Below are 26,906 nucleotides of genomic sequence, written 5' to 3' on the forward strand. Positions count from 1 at the left end.
GTGCTTTACATTTACATTTACATTTAAGTCATTTAGCAGACTTGGGTAGGAGCTCACTGGAACTAAGTACCAGGCACCTTTTAAAGTAAAATACTTTAAAGTGCTAGCTACTTTTTTGGGGGGGGGATCTTTACTATTTATATTTTTGACTACTTTTACTTCACTACATTCCTAAAGAAAAGTGTGTACTTTTTACTCTACATTTTCCCTGACACCCAATAGTACTTACATTTTGAATGCTTAGCAGGACCAAAATGGTCCAATTCTCACTTCTCAAGAGACCATCACCGGTCATTATACTGGGTAACTTTTACTTGAGTTATTTCCTATCAAGGGATCTTTCCTTTTACTCAAGTATGACAGGTGGGTACTTTTTCCACCACTATTAGCTCAAAGATTTTGCAGAGTTGTTGCATCTACTTATTATCCCTAACCCCTTTTCAGTCCAAGTCGAGCACTTAACATATTGAATTTATTCATAAAGAAACATGGAACCAAGAGGCTCACTCTTATCGGTTCAACAAGCAGGACAACTGTTTTATATAGATAATTCTCTGGAAAGAAGCCAGACACGTCCCAAAAAAATCACTGTTGGGAAAACATGAACATGTCACCTGATAATTAATCTACTATTTGGGGTAAGGGCCTATGATTGGACACGCTTCTTGACGGGTCTTGGCTAGAAGGGATACAGTTTATGTCAAATTGGCGTGAACAATTATTTGTTTAGCTATTTAGCTACCCCTAAACCTTTTCCTAACATTGATCTAATTCTCATAACCTACTGCGTTACTTATCCATACCTGCTGCGTAAGTTCTAACCTGCTACAAAAAGTAAATTCTGACAAACTGTATCCCTTCGAGCCAAAACCCTCTTGACGTGGCATTGCTTCCCGCAGCCATGTTTTGTTAGCTACGTTGTCACGTCCTACGTTGTGTGCGGGGCGCTGTTCACTCACTGTCACCAGTAGCAGTGTGGAACTCGTCTGAGGATATTAGGTAGCTAAATATTCTGCTATTTGTTTTAACTGTTGACTTAGCAATATCTTTACTGTATGTGTTTTCACAATTTATTCGTATTTTGAATATAATTCTAATTAGCTGACAAAGTGTAGTTTGGCTGTTGAAGCAGGGTGAAAACATGTTTGACACATTGCATTTGCCGGTGGTTTAGTTAGCGGCGTAACTAGTTAACGTACTGCTTGCTAACATGCCATGGTGTAAGCACTTGACTTTGGCACATTTTTTTGTTATAACTAGGATATCCACCCTGAAACATTAAACATTTGGTTTTAGCGTTCCCGTGTTATGTCGTTCGCTATCCAGCCAGCTACCTACCACGCTAGCTAACTTCAACAGTACTTAGCTAGCTGCAGTAATGTTGTTGGTGGAGTGACTTGCTATGTATATTCAATCAAAACAGCTTTGCTTGTAATCCAGCATCAATTTATAAAGCCTGTTGATTGATTCACCATTGATTTCATTTGATTCAGGTCAGCTTGCTAGTTAGATAAAAGCCCAATACAGTCAGTGTTAGAATTTTGAAATACCTTTTTGTTAGAGTTAGGCTACGGATTTGTGATCATTTCCATCGCTGATAATCTCATTTGGTCAAATATTTTGTCTGGAGAAAGCAAAGGTAAGTGATGGTTCAGTACCAACTAAACTGACGTTATGTATACCCTTCTATTTATTCAGATTCAGAGTGTGTTTTCAAAGTAAGTTATTTTAAACAGATTTGATCAGTGGGTGAAAAAGTGGGTCACAGTCAGGATCATATTCTGGACTTTTGTTATAGCCATGGTTTAGCCCCAGTTAGACGTAAGACAGACTTTCCCATAGGTTCATATTTGGCAGCATTTTCTCTGCTCCTTGATATGACACATTCAAATTGGTAGTAAGTGTGCTGGAGTGTAACGTTATGCTCAAAGTCCTAAAGGATATCTCAGGACTCAGAACAGATAACTTGGCTAATAAAAACATCCAAGCCAGGCAATTATAATAATTTATTACATTTGTAAAATTATTTTCATTCTACAGAAAAATCTCAAAGTACATAAATAATAATAAATAACAAAAAGGAAGGGGGGTATTTTTTATATTTTTTAAATGGATCATATCATAAGACTCATTGCAGTGCCGTGGACTATTATATAATTCATGCTATGTTGAAATATCCAATGCAATCATGACTGTAAAATGTATAGTCTATTGCAATAACACGCAGACACACCTTTCCCTCCCTCTGTCTAAAGTTCTCGGAGGGTGCTATGGCGACCTTCCCGGAGTTTATTGCACAGAATGAGGAGCGTGATGGGGTGCGCTTCAGCTGGAATGTCTGGCCCTCTAGTCGTCTGGAGGCCACCCGCATGGTGGTCCCCGTTGCCTCTCTGTTCACCCCCCTGAAAGAGCGGCCAGATCTGCCCCCCATCCAGTATGAGCCTGTGCTGTGTAGCAGGGTGACCTGCCGTGCTGTCCTCAACCCCCTCTGGTAAGTGAGGCAACAATCCTCATTCACTTACTTATACACTGGGTTGCAAAATCTGGGTAACTTCCTGGAAAACCAGGGAATTGGGGGAAAGTTAAAGCAAATTATTTGCTGTTCTCTATTTTCCTAATTCCCTTATACTTATGAATTTATAACTGTCATCGTGTGGTGATTTGTACTGAACATATCAATCTTCAAAAGGTTCACATGTAACCCACTGATAAAATAATTGTAGCCTAAACTGTTTGGTCCTTCTCTCTTTGAACTCTATTAATTGGTCTCTCAACCTAGCCAAGTGGATTACAGAGCCAAACTGTGGGCTTGTAACTTCTGCTATCAGAGAAATCAGTTTCCTCCTACCTATGCTGGGATATCAGATGTCAACCAGCCAGCCGAGCTGCTGCCACAGTTCTCCACCATTGAATATGTGGTCCAGGTAGGATTTCCGTTTGATCACAGCTATCTAGATAACCAGCATTTTATTATATATATATATATATTTTACAAATACAGTATTTTGATTGAATCTAAATTAGATATAGGCCTTAATTTTGATACGTTTTTAGTGAAGATACAACAGCATACCAGATAATTGCATACCTACCTTCGTTATCTCTCCTACAGAGATTCATTACTTCTCATTTAGAACATAAAATCAAGCATGCAATGCCATGGCTCTGAGTTTGCCTTCCCTGGCCCCCACAGAGAGGTCCCCTGATGCCGCTTGTCTTCCTGTATGTGGTGGACACCTGCATGGAGGATGAGGACCTGCAGGCTCTGAAAGAGTCCTTACAGATGTCCCTATCCCTGCTTCCTCCTACGGCCCTGGTGGGCCTCATCACCTTTGGACGCATGATCCAAGTCCACGAGCTGGGCTGCGAGGGCATCTCCAAGAGCTATGTCTTCAGGGGAACCAAAGACCTCAACTCCAAACAATTGCAGGAGATGCTGGGGTTGACCAAGCCCACTGCTGCACAGGCAGGACGGGGACCACAAGCTCCACAGGCCCCCCTCTCCAACAGGCAAACCACTCTACATAGCTACAGCATTGTTTTGACTTGGCAGTACATATACTAAAATAATTTGGTGACACAAAATGTCTTAATTTAGAACTTATTTCCATTTTGTTGTTGCTTAGATTCCTCCAACCAGTCCAGAAGATTGACATGAACCTGACAGACCTGCTTGGAGAGCTGCAGAGAGATCCCTGGCCTGTCACTCAGGGAAAACGGCCCCTCCGCTCGTTAGGATCAGCCATGTCCATTGCTGTTGGCTTGCTGGAGGTAAGACCTGGACAGAAATATAACTTACCTCACTGCAGACCTGGGTTCAAATAGTATTTTAAATATTTCAAACACTTTGGCTTGATTGATTTTGCCTGGCACAATTGCACCAATGGTAGCCTCCCGAGTGGCACAGTGGTCTAAGGCAGTGTCACAGCCGGCTGCGACTGGGAGACCAATGGGGCAGCAGGTAGCCTAGTGGTAAGAGTGTTGGGCCAGTAACCGAAAGGTTGTTATATCGAATCCCCGAGCTGACGACGTAAAAAATCTGTTGTTCTGCTCCTGTACAAGGCAGTTAACCCACTGTTCCTAGGCCGTCATTGTAAATAAGAATTTGTTCTTAACTGACTTGCCTAGTTAAATAAAGGTTAAATAAAATAGAAACTGTCGCGGCGTCATTCGGGGAGGGTTTGACCGGCAGGTATGTCCTTGTCCCATCGCGCTCTAGCGACTCCTGTGGCGGGCCGGGCACAGTGCTTGCTGACAGTAGCCAGGTGTTTGTTGTTTCCTCCGACACATTGATACTTCTGGGTTAAGTGGGCATTGTTTCAAGAAGCAGTGCGGCTTGGTTGTGTTTCGGAGGATGCACGGCTCTCGACCTTCGCCTTGGGAGTTGCAGCGATGAGACAAGACTGTTGTTACCAATTGGATACCACGAAATTGGGGAGAAAAAAAAAATATATATATATATATATATATAAACTGCACCAATGGAAAACGTTGCATAAGTGCGAACTCTGTCCAACTGGCATCCCAGGCAGACTTAAGCAAGCGCTTTCAAAGTGTTTTAAAGGTTTAGAAAACTATGATTTGTGATTAAAATACAAAGGTCCATATTTCAATGACACCATTTTCAATATTATTGTTTTGTCAAATCAGCCCCCCCATACTACTTCAAATTCATGTTCCCCTGTGTTCCGCTGTATAAGTGGGATTTGTCAGATTTAAAACTATTACGTTGTGGTAATGGGGTCACGATTACAGGCTTTAGTCATTGTTTGGTTTATTGTTTACTTAGCTTCATAGAAATGTTTTGTAATAGTGTCCCTTTTTTCCACCCTCCAGTGTACCTTCCCTAACACTGGGGCACGCATCATGACCTTCATCGGTGGGCCAGCCACTCAGGGCCCAGGCATGGTGGTAGGAGATGAGCTGAAGGCCCCTATTCGCTCCTGGCATGACATTGAGAAGGACAATGCCAAGTTCATGAAGAAGGGGACCAAAGTAAGTTTGTCTCAACCTTTTGGCTTTGCCTGTTATTTAGATGGGTTTACCATGATCTGAACTTTTTTCAGGTCTGTTGCCACTGTCTGTAAATGATGATTAAATGCTCAAGTAGTCTTACAGCACATTAAAGTGAGACAACCAGTTAATGGCTAGATGTGTATTTGTTTTTTTTGGGCATAAATTACAAACAGGCACTTCTTAATTCTCTATATTGGGATCCTCTTTTTGTCCTTCCCCTGTAAAAAGTTTGGATATGTATAAAAACCCTTTCCTTCATTTTCAGCATTATGAGGCATTGGCGAGCCGTGCTTCCACCAATGGCCACATCATAGACATCTATGCATGCGCTCTGGACCAGACTGGACTGCTGGAAATGAAGTGTTGTTCCAATCACACTGGGTGAGGACTCTTTCTGTTTGGTGCACCCTATTCCCTATATAGTGCACTACATTTGACCAGGGCTCTGGTCAAAAGTAGCCCACTATATAGGGAATAGAATACCATTTGGTACGCAGAACACACACGTCAATCACTGTCTTCTCCCATAGTGAGGGGAGAGTTTGACCTCAGATCTTCTCCAGTGCTCTCCTCTGATGCTTTGAGGAGGAAGGAATCAACCAAAAGCTTCTGAGATTCACACTATGTATCGTTGAACTCGTTTGCGTATATATGTTTTTGCAGAGGCTACATGGTGATGGCGGACTCTTTCACCACCTCACTATTCAAACAAACCTTCCAGAGGGTTTTTACCAAAGATGTGTCTGGAGCCTTCAAGATGGCCTTCGCAGGCACTCTGGAGATAAAGGTAGAGCCAGTCAGTGCAATGGTTCTATCTGAAATGGTACCCTGCTTATAGAGTGTACTAGTTAGTAGTGCACTATACAAATCCTTCAAAGTTTTCATACCCCTTGACTTGTTACACATTTTGTTACAGCCTGAATTAAAAATATTTAAAAAAATATATAAATAGTTCTCACCCAGCTACACACAATACACTGTAATGACAAACTGAAAACATGTTTAGATGTTTTTACAAATGTATTGAAAATAAATGCATAAGTATTCACAACCCTGAGTCAATACTTTGTAGACAAGGCTATTACAGTAGAGTAGTCTTGGGCATGTCTATCAGCATTTGCAAAAATACAAAATGTCTAAACATGCTTTCGCTTTGTCATTATAGGGTATTGTGTGTAGATGGGGGAGAGAAAATATATATTTCATAGATTTTGAATTCAGGCTGTGATTAGCTATGCATGGTTTTCTCCAGACATAGCGCTTTGCATTCATGCCAAAGAGTCTTTTCTGTAGAAGACTGCAGAATATTTTGCCTTATGCTTTTGTCTTTCACGTGCCTTTTTCTCAGGAGTGGCTTCGGGCTGGCCACTCCCATAAAGCCAATATTACAGCACTTCACCAGAGATTGTTCTTCTGACAGGTTCTTCCATCTCAGGCAAGGAACTCTGTAGTTCTGTCAGTGGTCGTTGGGTTCTTGGTCATCTCCCTGACCACTGTCCGGTTGCTCAGTTTGGTCGGACGGCCAGCTCTAGGCAGTCTGGGTAGTTGAAATTTGTTCCATTTCCCAATGATGATCACTGTGCTCTTGGAAGCTTTCAACACTCTAGAAAGGGTTTTATACTCTTCCACAGATATGTCTCATGACAATTCTATTTCTGAGATCTATGGACAGGTCCTTGGACTTCGTGGTATAGTTTCTGCTCTGACATGCACTGTCAACTGTGGGATCTTATATAGACAGGTGTTTCTTTCTAAGTCCTGTCCAAACAATTGAATTGGCCACAGGTGGACCCCAATCAAGTTATATTGACATCTCAAGGATGATCAAAGGAAATTGGATGCACCTGAGCTCAATTTGGAGCTTCTCAAAGCAAAGGGCTGTGAATACTTATGTCAATGAGATATTTCTGTATTTAATTCTCAATACATTTGCAAACATTTCTAAAACCCTGTTTTCACTTTGTCATTATGTGATATTGTGTGTAGATTGGTGAGAAACATATTTAATCCATTTTGAATTCAGGTTGTAACAAAACAATGTGGAATAAGTCGAGGGGTATGAATACAAGGATTTTGCTACAACCGCAATAATATCTGCTAAAAATGTGTATGTGGCCAATATAATGTGATTTAATTTTGATACTTTCTGAAGGCACTGTATAGAGAGTCGGGTGCCATTTCAGAAGCCGCCACTGTGTTCCATTATCCACGCTAACATACCGCTACAATATATTTGTTTTACATAGTGTGTAAGTCTGGATATTGGAACAGAGCCACATTGATAGGTGATTTGATCCATTAAATATTATGGAAAATGTCATATTTCTTAATGTTTTCACCAAATAGAATTGTATGCAAAATGCAAATACAGTTGAAGTCGGAAGTTTACATACACCTTAGCCAAATACATTTAATCTCAGTTTTTCACAATTCCTGACATTTAATCCTAGTAAATCTCTCTTTAAGGTCAATTAGGATCACCACTTTATTTTAAGAATGTGAAATGTCAGAATAATAGTAGAGTGATTTCAGCTTTCATTTCTTTCATCAAATTCCCAGTGGGTCAGCAGTTTACATACACTCAAATAGTACTTGGTAGCATTGCCTTTAAATTGTTTAAGTTGGGTCAAATGTTTTTGTTAGCCTTCCACAAGCTTCCCACAATAAGTTGGGTGAATTTTGGCCCTTTTCCTCCTGACAGAGCTGGTGTAACTGTGTCAGGTTTGTAGGCCTCCATGCTCGCATACGCTTTTTCAGTTCAAATCAAATGTATTTATATAGCCCTTCTTACATCAGCTGATTTCTCAGTGCTGTACAGAAACCAAGCCTAAAACCCCAAACAGCAAGCAATGCAGGTGTAGAAGCACGGTGGCTAAAAAAAAAATCCCTAGGAAGAAATCTAGAGAGGAACCAGGCGATGAGGGGCGGCCAGTCCTCTTCTGGCTGTGCCGGGTGGAGATTATAACAGAACATGGCCAAGATGTTCAAATGTTCATAAATGACCAGCATGGTCAAATGATAATAATCCCAGTAGTTGTCGGGGGTGCAACAAGTCAGCACATCAGGAGTAAATGTCAGTTGGCTTTTCATAGCCAATCATTAAGAGTATCTCTACCGCTCCTGCTGTCTCTAGAGTTGAAAACAGCAGGTCTGGGACAGGTAGCACGTACGGTGAACAGGTCAGGGTTCCATAGCCACAGACAGAACAGTTGAAACTGGAGTAGCAGCACTGCCAGGTGGACTGGGGACAGCAAGGAGTCATCATGCCAGGTAGTCCTGATGCATGGTCCTAGGGCTCAGGTCCTCCGAGAGAGAGAGAGAGAGAGAGAGAGAATTAGAGAGAGCATACTTAAATTCACACAGGACACTGGATAAGACAGTAGAAGAACTCCAGAGATAACAGACTGACCCTAGCCCCTGACACAACTACTGCAGCATAAATACTGGAGGCTGAGACAGGAGGGGTCAGGAGACACTGTGGCCCCATCCGATGACACCCCCGGACAGGGCCAAACAGGAAGGATATAACCCCACCCACTTTGCCAAAGCACAGCCCCCACACCACTAGAGGGATATCTTCAACCACCAACTTACCATCCTGAGACAAGGCCGAGTATAGCCCACAAAGATCTCCGCCATGGCACAACCCAAGGGGGGGCGCCAACCCAGATAGGAAGATCACGTCAGTGACTCAACCCACTCAAGTGACGCCCCCCTCCTAGGGAAGGCATGGAAGAGCACCAGTAAGCCAGTGACTCAGCCACCGTAATAGGGTTAGAGACAGAGAATCCCAGTGGAGAGAGGTGAACCGGCCAGGCAGAGACAGCAAGGGCGGTTCGTTGCTCCAGAGCCTTTCCGTTCACCTTCACACTCCTGGGCCAGACTACACTCAATTATATGACCTACTGAAGAGATTAGTCTTCAATAAAGATTTAAAGGTTGAGACCGAGCCTGCGTCTCTCACATGGGTACGTCTCTCACATTCCATAAAAATGGAGCTCTATAGGGGAAAGCCCTGCTTCCAGCTGTTTGCTTAGAAATTCTAGGGACAATTAGGAGGCCTGCATCTTGTGACCGTAGCGTACGTGTAGGTATGTACGGCAAGACCAAATCGGAAAGATGGTTAGGAGCAAGCCCATGTGATGTTTCGTAGGTTAGCAGTAAAACCTTGAAATCAGCCATTGTCTTAACAGGAAGCCAGTGTGGGAGGCTAGCACTGGAGTAATATGATCAATTCTTTTGGGTTCTATTCAGGATTCTAGCAGCCGTATTTAGCACTAACTGAAGTTTATTTAGTGCTTTATCTGGGGAGCTGGAAAGTAGAGCATTGCAGTAGTCTAACCTAGAAGTAACACACGCATCGATTAATTTTTTTGGATAATTTTTGGACTGAAAGTTTCAGATTTTTTTCAATGTTACATAGATTTTAAAAAAGCTGTCCTTGCAACAGTCTTGACATGTTTGTCAAAAGAGGGATCAGGGTCCAGAGTAACGCCAAGGTCCTTCAGTTTTATTTGAGACGACTGTACAACTATCAAGATTAATTGTCAGATTCAACAGAAGATCACTTTGTTTCTTGGGACCTAGTTCTGCCCACAAATTTTCTATGGGATTGAGGTCAGGGCTTTGTGATGGCCATTCCAATACCTTGACGTTGTTGTCCTTAAGCCATTTTGCCACAACTTTGGAAGTATGCTTAGGGTCATTGTCCGTTTGGAAGACCCATTTGCGACCAACTTTAACTTCCTGACTGATATCATGAGATGTTGCTTCAATATATCTACATAATTTTCCTTCCTCATGAAGCCATCTATTTTTGAAATGCACCTCCTGCAGCAAAGCACCCCCACAACATGATGCCGCCACCCCCCTGCTTCACGGTTGGGATGGTGTTCTTCGGCTTGCAAGCCTCCCCCTTTTTCCTCCAAACATAATGATGGTCATTATGGCCAAACAGTTCTATTTTTGACCAGAGGACATTTCTCCAAAAAGTACGATCGTTGTCCCCATGTGCAGTTGCAAACCGTAGTCTGGCTTTTTTTGTGGTGGTTTTAGAGCAGTGGCTTCTTCCTTGCTGAGCGGCCTTTCAGGTTATGTCGATATAGGACTCGTTTTACTGTGGATATAGATACTTTTGTACCCGTTTCCTCCAGCATCATCACAAAGTCCTTTGCTGCTATTCTGGGATTGATTTGCACTTCTCGCACCAAAGTACGTTCATCTCTAGGAGACCGAACGCGTCTCCTTCCTGGGTGGTATGACGGCTGCGTGGTCCCATGGTGTTTATACTTGCGTACTATTGTTTGTACAGATGAACGTGGTACCTTCAGGCGTTTGGAAATTGCTCTCAAGGATGAACCAGACTTTTTTTTTTCTGAGGTCTTGTCTGATTGCTTTTGATTTTCCCATGATGTCAAGCAAAGAGGCACTGAGTTTGAAGGTAGGCCTTGAAATACATCCACAGGTACAGCAGGGCGGGGAAGCAGGTGGTTCGAGCTTTGGACTAGTAACCGGAAGGTTGCAAGATCGATTCCCCGAGCCGACAAGGTAAAAATCTGTTGTTCTGTCCCTGAACAAGGCAGTTAACCCACGGTTCCTAGGCCTTCATTGAAAGTAAGAATTTGTTCTTAACTGACTTGCGTAGTTAAATAAAGGTCAAATAAATTAAATAAAAGGTACACATCCAATTGACTCATGATGTCAATTAGCCTAGCAGAAGCTTCTAAAAGCATTTTCTGGAATTTTCCAAGCTGTTTAAAGGCACAGTCAACTTAGTGTATGTACACTTCTGACCCACTGGAATTGTGATACAGTGAAATAATCTGTCTGTAAACATTTGTTGGGAAAATTACTTGCATCATTCACAAAGTAGATGTCCTATCCCACTTGCCAAAGCTATTGTTTGTTAACAAGAAATTTGTGGAGGTGTTGAAAAACTAGCTTTACTGACTCCAACCTAAGTGTATGTAAACTTCCGACTTCAACTGCATGTTGTAATATCCTTCTTAATTTCAGACATCTCGAGAGATCAAGATTTCAGGAGCTATCGGGCCATGTGTGTCATTAAATGCCAAAGGACCGTGTGTATCTGAAAATGTGAGTCCACTTCAAATACATAGACCAGTGCCCTAATAATCTACAGGGCAATTTCACGGTAACGGTACTCAAAATGTATGCCAAACAAAAATCATTGGTTTTCAAATGTAAAACAAATCTATGTAGAAGGACTACTTTTGTCAATTTATACTGAAAATGGTCCAAAAACATTTACTGGAAGAACTGTACAGATGCAAAGTTTAACAGAATTCCTGTAAACTCTCCCTTAGTTTGTGACCACGTTTCCCCAAAACTCTGTTAAATATCTGCTCTGAATTAAGATGTCTGCAGAAAGAAGGGGGTGTCAGCTGACCCCATGACTTTGAAATCCATCTATTTTGGTTGTTGTGTAATGTAATGTGTTGGTCCCATGTTTCATGAGCTGAAATTAAAGATACCAGAAATGTTCCATACGCACAAAAAGCTCATTTATCTCAAATGTTGTGCACAAATTTGTTTACATCCCTATTAGCGAGCAACTGTTCTCAACTTGCCTACCTGGTTAAATAAAGGTAAAATAAAATAAAAAATGTGTCCTTTGCCAAGATAACCCATCCACCTGACAAGTGTGGCATATCAACAAGCTGATTAAGCAGCATGATCATGACACAGGTCCAACTTGTGCTGGGGACAATAAAAGGCCACTCTAAAATTTGCAGTTATCACACAGCACAATTTCCCTGATGTCTCAAGTTTTAAGGAAGCATGCAATTGACATGCTGACTGCAGGAATGTCCACCAGAACTGTTGCCAGAGATTTGAATGTTTAAATTCGTTACCATAAGTCTCCTCCAATGTTGTTTTAGAGAATTTGGCAGTACGTTCAACCGACCTCACAACCTCAGACCAAGTGTATGGCGTAGTGTTGGCCAGCGGTTTGCTGATGTATGGGCGTGCATAAGCTACAGACAACAAGCACAATTGTATTTTATCAATGACAAGTTGAATGCACAGAGATACTATGACGAGATCCCGAGGCCTATTGTCGTGCTATTCATCCGCCGCCATCACCTCATGTTTCAGCATGATAATGTCGCAAGGATCTGTACACAGTTCTTGGAAGCTGAAAATGTCCCAGTTCTTTCATGGGCTGCACACTCACCAGACATGTCATCCATTCAGCATGTTTGGGATGCTCTGGATTGGCATGTACAACAGCGTGTTTTAGTTCCCACCAATATCTAGCAACTAATGCACAACCGTTGAAGAGGAGTGGGACAACATTCCATAGGACACAATCAACAGCCTGATCAACTCTATGCGAAGGAGATGTCGCGCTGCATGAGGCAAATTGTGGTCACACCAGATACTGACAGTTTTTTAATATTTTTTTTAAAGGTTTCTGTGACCAACAGATGCGTGTCTGTATTCCCAGTCATGTGAAATCCATACATTAGGGCCTAATGAATTTATTTCAATTGACTAATTTCCTTTTATATACTGTAACTCAGTAAAATATTTGAAATTGTTGCATGTTAGTATTTGATATTTTTGTTCATTATACATTAAGTGAAGTTGATTTAAACCCCTGGTAATGAAATTTCATCACGGGTCCCTAATCTGTACTACACAGAAATGCTTAATTATGGATTAGAATGTCATTCTCTTCATGGTAATGTGTCCTAAATAGTCCAAGGGCCACCCACCAAAAATCTGTTGTTCCGTGACCCAGGAAACCAAACTGGAACGTTTCAACATCATTATGTTTAGAATATGTTATGAATATGAACACTGGTTCAAAACTTGTAAAAGTTGCATAGTCATTTATTTCTCCTAGAAGTTCAGATTTTTAAAATCGAAATCATAGCATGTATTTGGGTAATTTCCCAAGCAACGTTCTGACGTTACTATGTTTCACCTTGGTTACATTTGTATAACACTGGTGCACAAAACACAGAACTATTTGCGTGTTCAGTGTTCGTCCTTGCATAAGCAACATATGTTGCCAGTCCTTTTACTGATCCAGATGTACCCTTAAATGTTTTAACCATGTATAGTGTTTTTATAAGATAATATTATAAGATGTTTTGGTAGCTGTATTTGGCCTAAAAGGGCCGTCATTGATTTTGTCTGCAAGCCAAACTAAAGACGGCACAAAGTTTACTAGCTAACACGGCTCTCGAAACATTCAAGGCACAAATAGCCACATAAAGCGCTGTTCTGCCATCTGAGAAAAATGCATTTAGTGTCTATCAACAGCTTCTTATCTCGTAATATTACAAGGCAATGTTTCTTAAACTTACAGAAAGCAGGAAAAATGATCCTAAATATAAATGTTAATATTCATTGTGTTAACACAATGTGTTTTGACGTATTCGTAATATCCTTTTAAGACTTTTTATGATAATGTTAATGTTTTCTAAGATCCCTTTTCCATCTATTGACAAGAAATCAAAGCCTTTGCTTATTTAAAAAAAAATGTTAAGATGGAAATGGTGAAAACATATATTCCTTAATTTCTCAAATATACTCTTATCTTACATTTGACATGCTGCTATGAATTTCCCATGTTGGTGCTCATGGGTCCTTTTCAATGGAAATGACCTACATCCATGAGCAGATATGCAGAACAGTACAGTAATCATGTTTTGAATGATACTTTTATCCAGTTGAACCTTTTTTGTAAATGAAGTTGTCCAGAATGTTGTGTCCTGAATTTCTACTGAATGAAATCCCTTTCTGATCTCTTCTAGAACAATGTCATTCTGATTATGAAAACGTCTGTCTGTTTCCTAACAGGAAATTGGAACAGGGGGCACCTCTCAATGGAAGATCTGTGGTCTTGATCATAACACCACTCTGGCAGTGTACTTTGAGGTGGTCAATCAGGTATGCGTTCATATTACACTCTGAATTGTGATCACTAAGCTACTTGTCAAATGCCATGTTTTGCTTTCTGTTGTGATCAGGAGTGAGAAGGAAGGATCCTGAGTAGTCGTTTTATATCACACAAATCTGAGATTAGGTGGCCCACGGAGCCATGTTTGCCAAGAGCATCTGCTAAATGACTAAAATGCAAATGTTACACTTGTGCCAAAGATTTAGATAATTGAATTGCACCACCAGAGGGCATACTAGCTATTCTGGTACTATGATATTCTACTGCTGTACTGGCCAGTTGCATCACTATGCCACCAGATGGTGTGCTCGTATATGAAACCACTGGCCTCTTTATAAAGCGTACCAACAGTAGCTTGCACAAGATGGTTCTGAAATGTCATTGAGATGATCACATTCACTCTAACTCAGTATTTTCAGTTATGCTAATCTGGTAGATTTAATCTGGTAGCTAGATGTCAATGATTTTAGACTCTGTGTTGCCCATGGTATATTCATTAACGAAGAACACAATTGTCATTTTATGAATCCGTATTATTTGTTTTGATGAATATTTATTGACTGTAAACGGATTGACTTCATCTCTGACAGTGTTTGTCTATAAATAGTTTAGCACAGTCGGCAGTGTAATTCAAATATTGTAGTTTAAACATTGTAGTTCAAACAAACAATGTAAATTGTAAGCAAACTTTTTTCATCCGAAACTGAACAGATAGGATAGCTATGTCAGTCTTGGTGTATGGCCACTAAAGACCACAATGACCTCACATTCGTCAAACTGGAGACTGTCGCCTCTTGTCGCCACAGTGTTCCTTGGTATAGTCCTCCCTTGTTGATTAGTCCCAACCTTTCATTTAATTCATTGATTTGTATTTATTTAGCCAGGATAGTAACAATTACCACTGTCTTCCAGAGATTCCTGGGATCCATAAAATCAAGTATGTAGTTAGTCTAGTAATTTTAACAGATGGTTCCACAGGGACAGACCTGGTCCAGTGTAATGCCCTTACTGTCCCCAGTGTCTTTACTATCCTCCATGGTCACCTCCGACATGGATCTAGTCTCTGGTGAACCTGGCTTGGAATCATCTGACCAGAGTGATGGCTTGGCGATGTGGTGGTGATTATGGCTCACTATCTCCAGTTGGATGGCGCTGCTCTGTGGGTGGGCGTTCATCAGCCGGTGCTGAAGCAGCTGTCGTATTTTATTCAAACTTTTCTGCAGAGCTACTCTGTACCGCCTGAGTGGGATAGAGAGAAATGGAGAGAGCAAGATGTAGAGGGGGGGAAGAGAAAGAAATGGAGGGAGATGGAGATTGAATCAGAGAGAGAGAAAATAAGCCACCATTAACCATATAACATCTGTAGTGCAGCCAGAAACGGCTCTGCTCCCACACTGAGAAGCTCATTTCATCATCTCACGCTCTCAGCTATTTCACCTCTCAGCAGCCCTCATTTAGAAATGTATTGGAGCTAGCTTCTCAATTCGCTCTGACTTTGGTTTCAAGTGGCTATTGAAGGGCCTTCATATTATTACGTTATATCATCTGCACAAGATTGAGCCCTACTCTTGAGATATGGGGGGAAATTGGACTAGTCTTCATATTTTTTGAAGAAGGGAGAATGGCAGTATATTATTGAATGACTGTTTGGGCCATTGGCTATTCCTTATATCTTGCTCATGGAGTTGATCATTAATCAATTCCGTCTGATTTTGGTTTCATGTGGCCATTGATGGGTCACAGGGATATTGAGGTGAAACAGCTTCATAAGATTGAGCCTTGTTCTTCTTGGCATTGAAATGACTCTTTATATTTCTGTGACTGTTTGTTTGGGGCTATTGCGCTATTACTTACTTCTGCGTCATGGAGTTGATCCAAGGGTTGAGTGAGGAGGTGAAGAGGACGAGCCAGGTGGCTACGGCTGAGATTGCTGCTGGCGGTTCATGGCCACTAAACGTCTCATAGAAACAGCTGGCGATGTAAGGCAGCCAGCACACCAGCAGGAACACTGACAATGGAGAGAATTAAGACGGGAGATTATTAGAATAATTACGTTTAAAAAATGTATATATTGGAAGAGCGAGTCAAGAGTAATCTTCTTGAAATGCGTTATTAGATTAATTTCGGTAACATTACATGTTGATATGAAGAAGTCTATTTAGCGTGTGCCTATGTAGCCTACAGAAAAATGGCAATAATAACAGCAACCTTGAAATGTTATCTGCTTGAAATGTTATCTGCTAAAAGGCTTTTAATCTGTGTATCTGCTCAGAATGACCATATCTCAAATGCCTTGCTTTGTCTGAATACAGCACCAAACCGAGAGTTTCACTGTACTATTCACAAGGTTAGAACTGGTATGTAACCACCAATGAGACTCACCCACAGTTGCCACCATCACTATGGAGCTCCTGAAGTAGTTTTTAGCAGGGACATAAAAACAGTGCTGGTCGTTGCAAACAAACGTCCCTCGGCGCACCTGTTTCCTCGCAATATACACAATGTACGCATACATGGAGCACATGATGAGTATGGGTGCTATGATCCCGACCACTATGAAGAGCAGACTGAAGCCCCTGTAGTCTGGCTGGAAGCTGGGGGCACACAGGAACCTGGTGCTGCTGTAGGTGTAGCGGCCAAAGCCCAGCAGTGGCAAGGCTGCGTTGATCAGGCCGTAGAGCCACACCAGGACCAGCACCACCCTGGTCCTCCTGGCCGTGCAGATGGTGCTGTAGCTCAGGGCGAAGCAGATCTCTGTGAACTTGTCGACGGTGGCCCAGGTCAGGGAGTGGATAGAGCCCAGCTGAAGGAGCAGGTAGAGGAAGGCGCTGCCCTGGCAGAGGTACCCGTCGCTGGGGTAGCCCTGCGGCCTGAGCAGGCTGTTGTGGGCTCCGAAGGGGATGGTTGAAAGACCCAGGGCGAGGTCACTCAGGCAGAAGCTCAAGGTCAGGGCCCAGGTTTCGGTATGGAGCTCCTTGTTGAGAAGAACCACCAGAAGTAGAACCATGTTACCACACACAGAGAACAGACTGGAGACCACCATCAGAGCTGCATATACCAGGGCCACCGGCTGCATCCTCCCGACCTCCTGGTGGAAGAGAAGTCCTCCCTGGGCTGCCTGGCTGCACGTTCTCCTCCCGCCTGGTTCAGGCCATGAGCTCCCACTGACCCGACTGGCTGGCTGACTGACTGAGGCTGAAGTGTGAAGTCACGTTATTCTGTGTGTGTCTTGGGCTGGTCCTCGGGGGGGGGGGGGGGTTGTTGTTGTGTCAGTCTCCCGCTGTGCTCTGGGAGGGGAGGCTCCTCTCCAAGTCCTCTAGCTGTCCTTCGAAGGGCTGAGCTAGCTCCTCTCTGCCTTGCTGTACACCTTCTCTACCTCAGATTGAGGCAGGGAGGGTGAAACAGCCCGGCATATCCCCCCCTCTCAAGCAGCAGAACTATGAGAACCGAAATATTCAGCCCTAATGGTGTAAATATGGAGGCAAACAGTCAAGGAGCTGGTGTGTGGATACGCAGCCTTGTGTGAGAGGGAGAGAGGATGTAGAGGAGTTGTGCTGCCTGTGTACACAGAAGCTTGAGATCCAATATCCTCTCCACTGTAATGGCTGCCGCACAGTTAATGAGCCATTTGACTCTGGAGTGTTGTTGGGTTAATTGGCAAGAAGTGTGCCTCTAATTCAATCTAAGTGCCCAATCATTCATTATTGCCTTTCTGCTTTAAGCCCCCTCATATAGCCTAATTATTTCAATTCTTCTGGAAGTTGTTATTCTTCTCTGGCTGTCCATAAGGCTGTAGCAGTTGTGTGTGTACAAATTATTTGAATAAAGCTCACCAGCAAGAACCACGTATGTTTGCTTATATAGGTGGGTAATTTACATTTATGATCATCACAGCATTTTTATAGAATGTGCCCTTCTAATGGGATGCCTTTCTAATGATTCTTTCCTAACTGTTTTTGTCTCTGTAGCATAATGCACCTATTCCCCAGGGGGGCCGAGGAGCGGTCCAGTATGTCACACAGTACCAACACTCCAGTGGACAGAAACGCATTCGAGTCACCACCACCGCCAGAAAGTAAATATATGTATACACACACACACTACAGATTTGTCTCACTTCAGATAAAGACTTACACAAACATATGGATTTGATTCATCATTAAGAGCACGTCTTCTTTTCAAAGTAACTGCTGGACTTTAAGGTTTATCTGCCACTTTTCATTCCACTATGGAGCTGCGTCTGCAAGCTCACCTTGTTTCCATAGCAACACGGTAGGGGTAAAGTGGTTGTTGTGTTGTCTTCTCCCCTGGTCAGAGGAGGAGATGTTCTTGGTTGTTAGTGTCACACGTGTATTTAGAAGACACTGACGGACTCTTCTCAGACATGTGATTACTGTAAAGAGTCTCAATGGGTTATGATCAATGTTGCAGTTCATGTTTGTTAGCATGAGACGTGTTTTATTTATTTAACCTTTGTTTAGCTACAATGCTTAACATGTGACAGGGCAGTTTCGAGAGGAAATGTGTGTAGATAAAAAGTCATTCCCAGGCTGTTTTAAAAGATCAGTTCAATTTATCTAGACTTAAATTACAGTATGGGATTTCATTTACCAGCTTTATTATGGCAAAGGGCTTTTCAATGCCAAGGTAACCAGAACCGTAACATCTGACGTAATGTCCCTTAACTAATTTCTCCATAAAATCTATGGTAGAGATTGTGTTGGTATTACTTTTTCATTGTGGAGGAGAACGTTACAAACAAACGAAAATAAGTGTAAGTGTATAAGTGTATCAAATGATCAACAATGCTTATGTAGGTTGTTTGGTTGTTTCTCTCTTGAGCCCTCTCCTCACTTTCTCCTCCCCCCCCCCCCCCAGCTGGGCAGATGCAGGGACCCAGATCCAGACTATTGCAGCATCATTTGACCAGGAGGCTTCAGCCATCCTGATGGCTAGACTGGCTGTGTACCCGCGCTGAGACCGAGGAGGGCCCTGATGTGCTTCGCTGGCTGGACAGGCAGCTCATCCGGCTGGTAGGACTGAGACAGGGCAAAGTAGCAATTTCCAGGCTAGCAGGCACAGGGAAATTGTGGGATTAAGTGTGACATTTTGAAGTGTGGACTCAGTTGCAGGCAGGATTTATAATGGGTTTGAATTGCCTTTTTTCCTCTCCGTTCTAGTGTCAGAAGTTTGGAGATTATCATAAGGATGATCCCAACTCTTTCCGCTTCTCAGAAACCTTTTCTCTCTATCCCCAGGTAAGTGATCATGGGCTGAGAGGCTGGTTGGCTCTTTAGTGGAACGACACTTGTAGCTAGTACAGTCGTGGCCAAAAGTTTTGAGAATGACACAAATATACATTTTCACAGTCTGCTGCCTCAGTTTGTATGATGGCAATTTGCATATACTCCAGAATGTTATGAAGAGTGATCAGATGAATTGCAAAGTCCCTATTTGCAATGCAAATGAACTGAATCCCCAAAAAGGATTTCCACTGCATTTCAGCCCTGCCACAAAAGGACCAGCTGACATCATGTCAGTGATTCTCTCGTTAACACAGGTGTGAGTGTTGACGAGGACAAGGCTGGAGATCACTCTGTCATGCTGATTGAGTTCGAATAACAGACTGGATGCTTCAAAAGGAGGGTGGTGCTTGGAATCATTGTTCTTCCTCTGTCAATCATGGTTACCTGCAAGGAAACACATGCTGTCATCATTGATTTGCACAAAAAGGGCTTCACAGGCAAGGATATTGCTGCCAGTAAGATTGCACCTAAATCAACCATTTATTGGATCATCAAGAACTTCAAGGAGAGCAGTTCAATTGTTGTGAAGAAGGCTTCAGGGCGCCCAAGAAAGTCCAGCAAGCGCCAGGACCAAATCCCATAAAGTTGATTCAGTTGCGGGATCTGGGCACCACCTGTACAGAGCTTGCTCAGGAATGGCAGCAGGCATCTGCACACACAGTGAGGCGAAGACTTTTGGAGGATGGCCTGGTGTGAAGAAGGGCAGCAAAGAAGCCACTTCTCTCCAGGAAAAACATCAGGGACAGACTGATATTATGCAAAAGGTTCAGGGATTGAACTGCTGATGACTGGGGTAAAGTCACTTTCTCTGATGAATCCCCTTTCCGATTGTTTAGGGCATCCGGAAAAAAGCTTGTCCTGGGAGACGAGTTGTGCGCTACCATCAGTCCTGTGTCATGCCAACAGTAAAGCTTCCTGAGACCATTCATGTGGGGTTGCTTCTCAGCCAAGGGAGTGGACTCACTCACAATTTTGCCTAAGAACACAGCCATGAATAAAGAATGGTACCAACTCATCCTCCAGCAGCTTCTTCCACCCATCCAGGAACAGTTTGGTGACAAACAATGCCTTTTCCAGCATGATGGAGCACATCGCCATAAGGCAAAAGTGATAACTAAGGAAACTCCCCAGACCTTAATCCCATTGAGAACTTGTGGACAATCCTCAAGAGGTGGGTGGACAAACAAAAACTCACAAATTCTGACAAATCCCAAGCATTGATTATGCAAGAATGGGCTGCCATCAGTCAGGATGTGGCCCAGAAGTTAATTGACAGCATGCCAGGGCGGATTGCGGAGGTCTTGAAAAAGAAGGGTCAACACTGCAAATATTGACTCTTTGCATCAGCTTCATGTAATTTTCAATAAAATCTTTGACACTTATGAAATGCTTGTAATTATTCTTCAGTATTCCATAGTAACATCTGACAAAAATATCTAAAGACACTGAAGCAGCAAACTTTGAAATTAATATTTGTGTCATTCTCAACAAAGTAATGTTTCAGGCTTAATATAAAGAGTATTTTAAAAAAGCACATTATAGCTTTTCCTTTGTCCCTCAGTTTATGTTCCACCTAAGAAGATCTCCTTTCCTGCAAGTGTTCAACAACAGCCCAGATGAGAGCTCATACTACAGACACCAGTTCATGCGTCAGGACCTGACCCAGTCTCTCATCATGATACAACCCATTCTCTACGCCTACTCCTTCAAAGGGCCCCCAGAGGTAAGACCTGACACACGGGGGGACGTACGGACGGACGCGCGGATGGACAGGGGGGGACGCACGGACAGGCGGACGGACGGACGGACGGACGCCGCACGCACGCACGGACTGACGGGAGACACGGGGACGGGGGAAGTCACGGGGACACGGACAGACATACACGAGACACACACGGGAGGGGACGGGGGGAAAGGGGGAGACACTGGGAAGGGGGAGACACGGGGAGACACTGGGACGGGGGAGACACACAGTTGGACACACACACACAGTTGGACACACATATTTTTATTTCTATTGAAACATGAAATTTGCTTTCCTTCCTCTTTATAAGCATAAATCATGGATGCTTTGGCTTACTGTAGCTAGTCTTATGTATTAAATGTCATAAGAAGACTAGCTCGTACATTAAGATTGCGATCTCTGACTTTCTCATCCCACTCCCACTCACATTCTGCAGGCTTAGCTGTGTTGCCTAGGTCAACCGAGAGAGAGAGCACTAATACCTTGGTCCTTTTCTTATAGATAAGCTTGAGGTTATGTTGTTAATGATGTGAGTGTAGTGTGTGAGTACAGTAGTGTGTTCCGGACCAGCGCTCCTTTCAGTGCAATTATCAACAGTTTGGATTTTAACACCTTACAGAGTGACAGCGTAGTACACACGTCTCTGAAAAGGGTAAGTTATTTAACAGTAGTTAATCCTTAAGAGTTTAAGCCGGGGCAGAGATCATTTAGCTATTATCAAGGATCATTTAGCTATTTGATTTAGAATGTTAGGACCCCTTAAGGTATATAAAAAAAATATATACACTACCAATCAAACGTTTTAGAACACCTACTCATCCAAGCGTCTTTCTTTAGTTTTACTATTTTCTACATTGTAGAATAATAGTGAAGACATCAAAACTATGAAATAACACCTATGGAATCATCGCTGCAGAATGCTGTGGTAGCTATGCTGGTTAAGTGTGCATTGAATTATTAATAAATCACAGACTGTGTCACCAGCAAAACACCATCACACCTCCATGCTTCACAGTGGGAACCACACATGCAGAGATCATCCGTTCACCTACTCTGCGTCTCACAAAGACATGGCAGTTGGAACCAAAAATCTCACATTTGGACTCATCAGACCAAAAGGACAGATTTCCACCGGTCTAATGTCCATTGCTTGTGTTTCTTGGCCCAAGCAAGTCTTTTCTTCTTATTGGTGTCCTTGAATTTGTCGTTCTTCCCCTGAGCAAGGCAGTTAACCCACTGGGTTGGGTTAAATGCAGAAGACTCTTTTCAGTTGTACAACTGACTAGGTATCCCCCTTTCCTTTTTTCCTAGTAGTTTTTTTTGCAGCAATTTGACCATGAAGGCCTGATTCACGCAGTCTCTGAACAGTTGATGTTGAGATGTGTCTGTTACTTGAACTCTGAAACATTTATTTGAGCTGCAATTTCTGAGGCTGGTAACTCTAATGAACTTATCCTCTGCAGCAGAGGTAACACTGGGTCTTCCTTTCCTGTGGCGGTCCTCATGAGTGCCAGTTTCATCATCGTGCTTGATGGTTTTTTTTTTGCTTTGACTGGCCTTCGTGTCCTAAAGTAATGGACTGTCATTTCTCTTTGCTTATTTGAGCTGTTTTTGCATTAAAATATGGACTTGGTCTTTTACCAAATATGCCTATATTCTGTATACAACCCAAACCTTCTCACAACACAACTGATTGGCTCAAATGCATTAAGAAGGAAAGAAATTCCACAAATTAACTTTTAACAAGGTACACCTGAATGAAAAAGGAAACTGCACACTGCTCTTGACAGTATCACTGATCTTTAATAAGCTTACATATCAGGGCTCTGACGAAGGCCGTGAGGCCAATACGTAAGCTTATTAAAGATCAGTGATACTATCAAGAGCAGTGTTTGGTTTCCTTTTTCATTCATCTTGTTCAACTGTTGCCATGTACCTTCAAGAAGTTTGCTCAGATGTGCGAGTGCCTTTTGAATTTTGAACAAGGTACACCTGGTAATTGAAATACATTCCAGGTGACTACCTCATGCAGCTGGTTGAGAGAATGCCAATAGTGTGCAAAGCTGTCATCAAGGTAAAGGGTGGCTACTTTGAAGAATATCAAATATAAAGTATATTTAGATTTGTTTGAAACTTTTTGGGTTACATGATTCCATGTGTGTTATTTAATAGTTTTCATGTCTTCACTATTATTCTACAATGTAAAACATTGTAAAAAATAAAGACAAAACCCTTGAATGAGTAGGTGTGTCCAAACTTTTGACTGGTACTGCTTTTTGAGGTTGCAGTGCAAAACGGAGAACACCTTCGTGAGAGTCTCATCTTTCCATAGAGGGGTCATAATAGTTCCGACGGTACATGAGAATACCAATTTTTGGGATCTATCATGGTCAGACAAACCCAGCCTGTGCAACAAAAAAAAGATATCTCTGTTTCATTATGCTAATTAGATTTCGCCATGGGAGTGAAATCTACTCTAGGGGGTTAAGTCCCAAATGGCAACCTAATATCTGTAGTCCAGTACTTTTGACCAGGGCCAATGGTCCTCTAGTCAAAGATGGTGCACTACGTTGGAAATAGGGTCCCATTTGGGACTTAGCCTTGTCATCTGGCTCTGTATCAGATGTAATGCGTGTAACCAGGAGACACAGCGCTTCAGGTGTTTATTTTTTTAGATTAACAGAGACATAAGTGCCTCTCAAATGGCTCCTAGTCCCTATACAGTGCACTACTTTTGACCAGGGCTTACCATATAGGGAATAGGGTGCCATTTGGGATGCAATTCTAATGTTTTCAGTCTTGACTCTGTCTGCTCCTGCCTGTTAAACATTGAAAGAGTAATATTCTTGCAAGCAGATGGCGTCAAGTATAAACAGAGCCACTGTTTCTTTCTGCACTGTTTCTGTGTCATTTAAAATGGCCACCACACTATAAAAGATAGAAGATATACTGCTACCTGTCTGTCAAGATCATCCATCTTCGGATTTTTTGTATCTGAGTTTGGGGTTAGTGTGTTGTGACCTTGAGAGCTTGTTTTGGAAGGAAAAATGCCAATATTGTGACGTTCCTATCAGTGTCTGGGACTAAACCCCTACCCCTCTAATCCTCAACAAACTTGGTTTAATCTTGAAACAGCATTATTGATTGGAGCTGAACTAGAAGGGTACCATATAGTTTGGAGGGCAGTGGTTTAAAACAGTATCTCCTTTCTCGCATTTTAGCCTGTGTTCAGCATCCTTCTTATTGTATAATTTCAAGGTGGTGTAAAATAGTTTAGTTTTTTTCTTTTCTCCTAGCCTGTGTTGCTGGACAGCAGCAGTATCCTTCCTGATCGCATCCTTCTCATGGACACCTTCTTCCAGATCCTCATCTACCATGGAGAGGTACAGTCATCAGTCATCCAATCAAAATCAACATGCTCATTCACAGACTACTTCAAAACTGTCCTCATCAGTGACAGGACACGACCCTCCATGTCCTCCTCATGGTCTCACCACTCACACAGCTACGATCTATACACGCGGAGAGAGGTGGCTCTCTATCAAGTGATTCTATCGTAACACTAGACTGATTTCCTTTCTGGTTGCAGCCAGATACTTTTGTACTTATTTGACATTTGTGAATAGATGGGTGAGCGATCAATACAGACAGATCTTCAATGTATTGTCAGAGTGGGGTTCAATGGCCAAGAGTCCGGTGAGACGCACTGTTATGAAGAGGGTGACTGTGTTTCCTATTGAAATCAAATCCTATGTCAGGTATTGCTATTGAAGTCGAGCAAAACCAATCTGCTCTTTTAGACTTGTCTCAAATTTTCTCAGCGCTGTAAAGGTCTAAATGTAACTCTTCATGTCTTCAGGACCACACTGACTGTTCCCGTTCCCTCTCTCGTTCTTTCTCTCCATCTCTTCTCTCTCTCTCTCTGTACCTCTCTCTCTGTCTATCCATCAGACTGTGTCTCAGTGGCGTAAGGCAGGCTACCAGGAGTTGCCAGAGTACGAGAACTTCCGCCACCTGCTGCAGGCTCCTGTGGACGACGCCCAGGAGATCCTCCACAGCCGCTTTCCTATGCCCCGCTACATAGACACAGAGCACGGCGGATCACAGGTGTGTGTGTGTGAACACACACAAACATTTCTTAGAATGTCAACCGTGAAGTCCATTGAACCTCCTGTATTGATGTTCTTGTTGTGTTCTAGGCTCGTTTCCTGCTATCTAAAGTAAACCCATCACAAACCCACAACAATATGTATGCATGGGGCCAGGTAAGACTTCATTTTCTACTAAAAGTACACATTTCTAAGGATGGTGTTATTTGTATGGTTTTATGTTAAGGCAGAGCATGTTGCCTATTTTGAATGGCGTGTATTGTATGTGTGTAATGATGTGTGTGTTAGCACTAATGAGAGGAAAGAGTCCTTGCACTTGGTTTTCAAGGCTTACAGCTACTACTACTGCTTATTAGAGGAGACACAGAAAGTAGTGGACATGTGGAACCTTCTGGATTGTTACATGGACACAGTAACATGCACTCTTGAGACACACTTCTCTTGTTCTTGACTCATAATTTTTCTACAACTCCTACTTGTTGTCAGTTTAAAGTCTGAACAAATGAGTGTAGTCCTCCCACTTTTTTGTGTGTGTATGGAGAAAGGTGTCACTAGTTTCCAAGATTATATAAGTGAAATTCCAAACCAATGATTGCTGTTGAATTGCCCATAACTGAATCCCACTCTCCTCCTCTCTGTGTGTAGGAGTCAGGTGCTCCGATCCTGACGGATGACGTCAGTCTCCAGGTGTTCATGGACCACCTGAAGAAGCTGGCTGTGTCCAGCGCAGCCTGAGACTCAGACCAACGCCATGGTAACCACTGAGCATCATCAACCTAAATACTATATGAACCCAGTGTTGCTCAACAGTAGTCAACAGATGCTATACATGGGAGTGAACAACCAAAAGAGAATACCTCTTTCTCCTTTTTATATTGAAAACCAAGAGCTTTGTACAGAGAATGATCTGCAGTATAGCCTTTTTATGACACTAGTTGGTCAATTATTGTAAAAACTCAAAACAAAAGAAAACATCAGTTGTTGCCTACCAGCTAAATGTTTGGTCCCAGATCAGTATGTAAGATGAGTCTGGTATTCATGTACTTTTCCCCCAGAACACTAAATTACCCAGCATCCAGTCAGTTATTTTATTGTGATGCCCAATGGAGTTACTTTATATAACATTTTCTGTCTGTTTCTATTTTTTTTTTAAATATATATGTATCTTGTATCAGAGAAATATATAATATCATCCAGTCCGTCAGAGACGTGAGTGGTAGGCTACAGAAAGAGTGGGTGTAGTGTCGTCGGATGGTACAGATTGGCGAATCCAATACAATGGTATCTAATTAGAGCTAAGTGTTTTTTGTTCTTCACCCTGCGTACGCCACAGAATAATGGGTTATTTCAGACCTTTTAGCGTGTGCTGTCTAATTCATGTTAGTCATTCATATCAAACAGTCATTGTGGTTAAAACCAAACCTAAGAAACATGATAGTACCTCAGTCTGTATAGTATACTAACATGCTCCACCCTACAGAGTATAGCAGGGTATGAAAGCTGCCTTCCCTTTTCTCTGCATTTGATATAATTTCTGAAAGTGTTGTTTCTGACATTTCTAATAAAATACCTTGTTAAAACACAAACACATATATTTTAACATTTGTTATCTGATTTACTGTGAGTGTTGTTTAACTAGTAGTTATATCTGTTTTTATTAACTTGTATGTTTGTACATGCCGCTGTCCTTGAAATTGTAAGTAACAATCACAAACTGAACTGAAGAGAACCACCAAAGAACATGGCAAAATGTTGTTTTGTGAAAAGTTAAGTCGATTTGAGATTAAGTCTTTCGA

At 42.3% G+C, this 26,906-nt stretch overlaps 1 protein-coding gene across 1 annotated transcript; it reads left to right on the forward strand.

Annotated features, from left to right (window-relative positions):
* The first annotated feature begins 847 nt into the window (after positions 1-847).
* LOC124001693 (protein transport protein Sec23A-like) lies at positions 848-26,702 on the forward strand. Its single transcript, XM_046308692.1, is given in 19 exon segments — positions 848-999; positions 2,256-2,491; positions 2,780-2,924; positions 3,194-3,510; positions 3,627-3,771; positions 4,837-4,995; positions 5,282-5,397; positions 5,680-5,803; positions 11,032-11,112; positions 13,852-13,941; positions 17,920-18,026; positions 18,830-18,920; positions 18,922-18,984; positions 19,132-19,209; positions 20,819-20,980; positions 24,298-24,384; positions 24,953-25,108; positions 25,201-25,266; positions 25,756-26,702. Coding segments are annotated over 18 exon segments (2,298 nt in total). The 5' UTR covers positions 848-999; positions 2,256-2,270; the 3' UTR covers positions 25,846-26,702.
* The last annotated feature ends 204 nt before the right edge of the window (positions 26,703-26,906 follow it).

Source organism: Oncorhynchus gorbuscha, linkage group LG17 (genome assembly GCF_021184085.1).
Source record: "Oncorhynchus gorbuscha isolate QuinsamMale2020 ecotype Even-year linkage group LG17, OgorEven_v1.0, whole genome shotgun sequence".
NCBI lineage: Eukaryota > Metazoa > Chordata > Actinopteri > Salmoniformes > Salmonidae > Oncorhynchus > Oncorhynchus gorbuscha.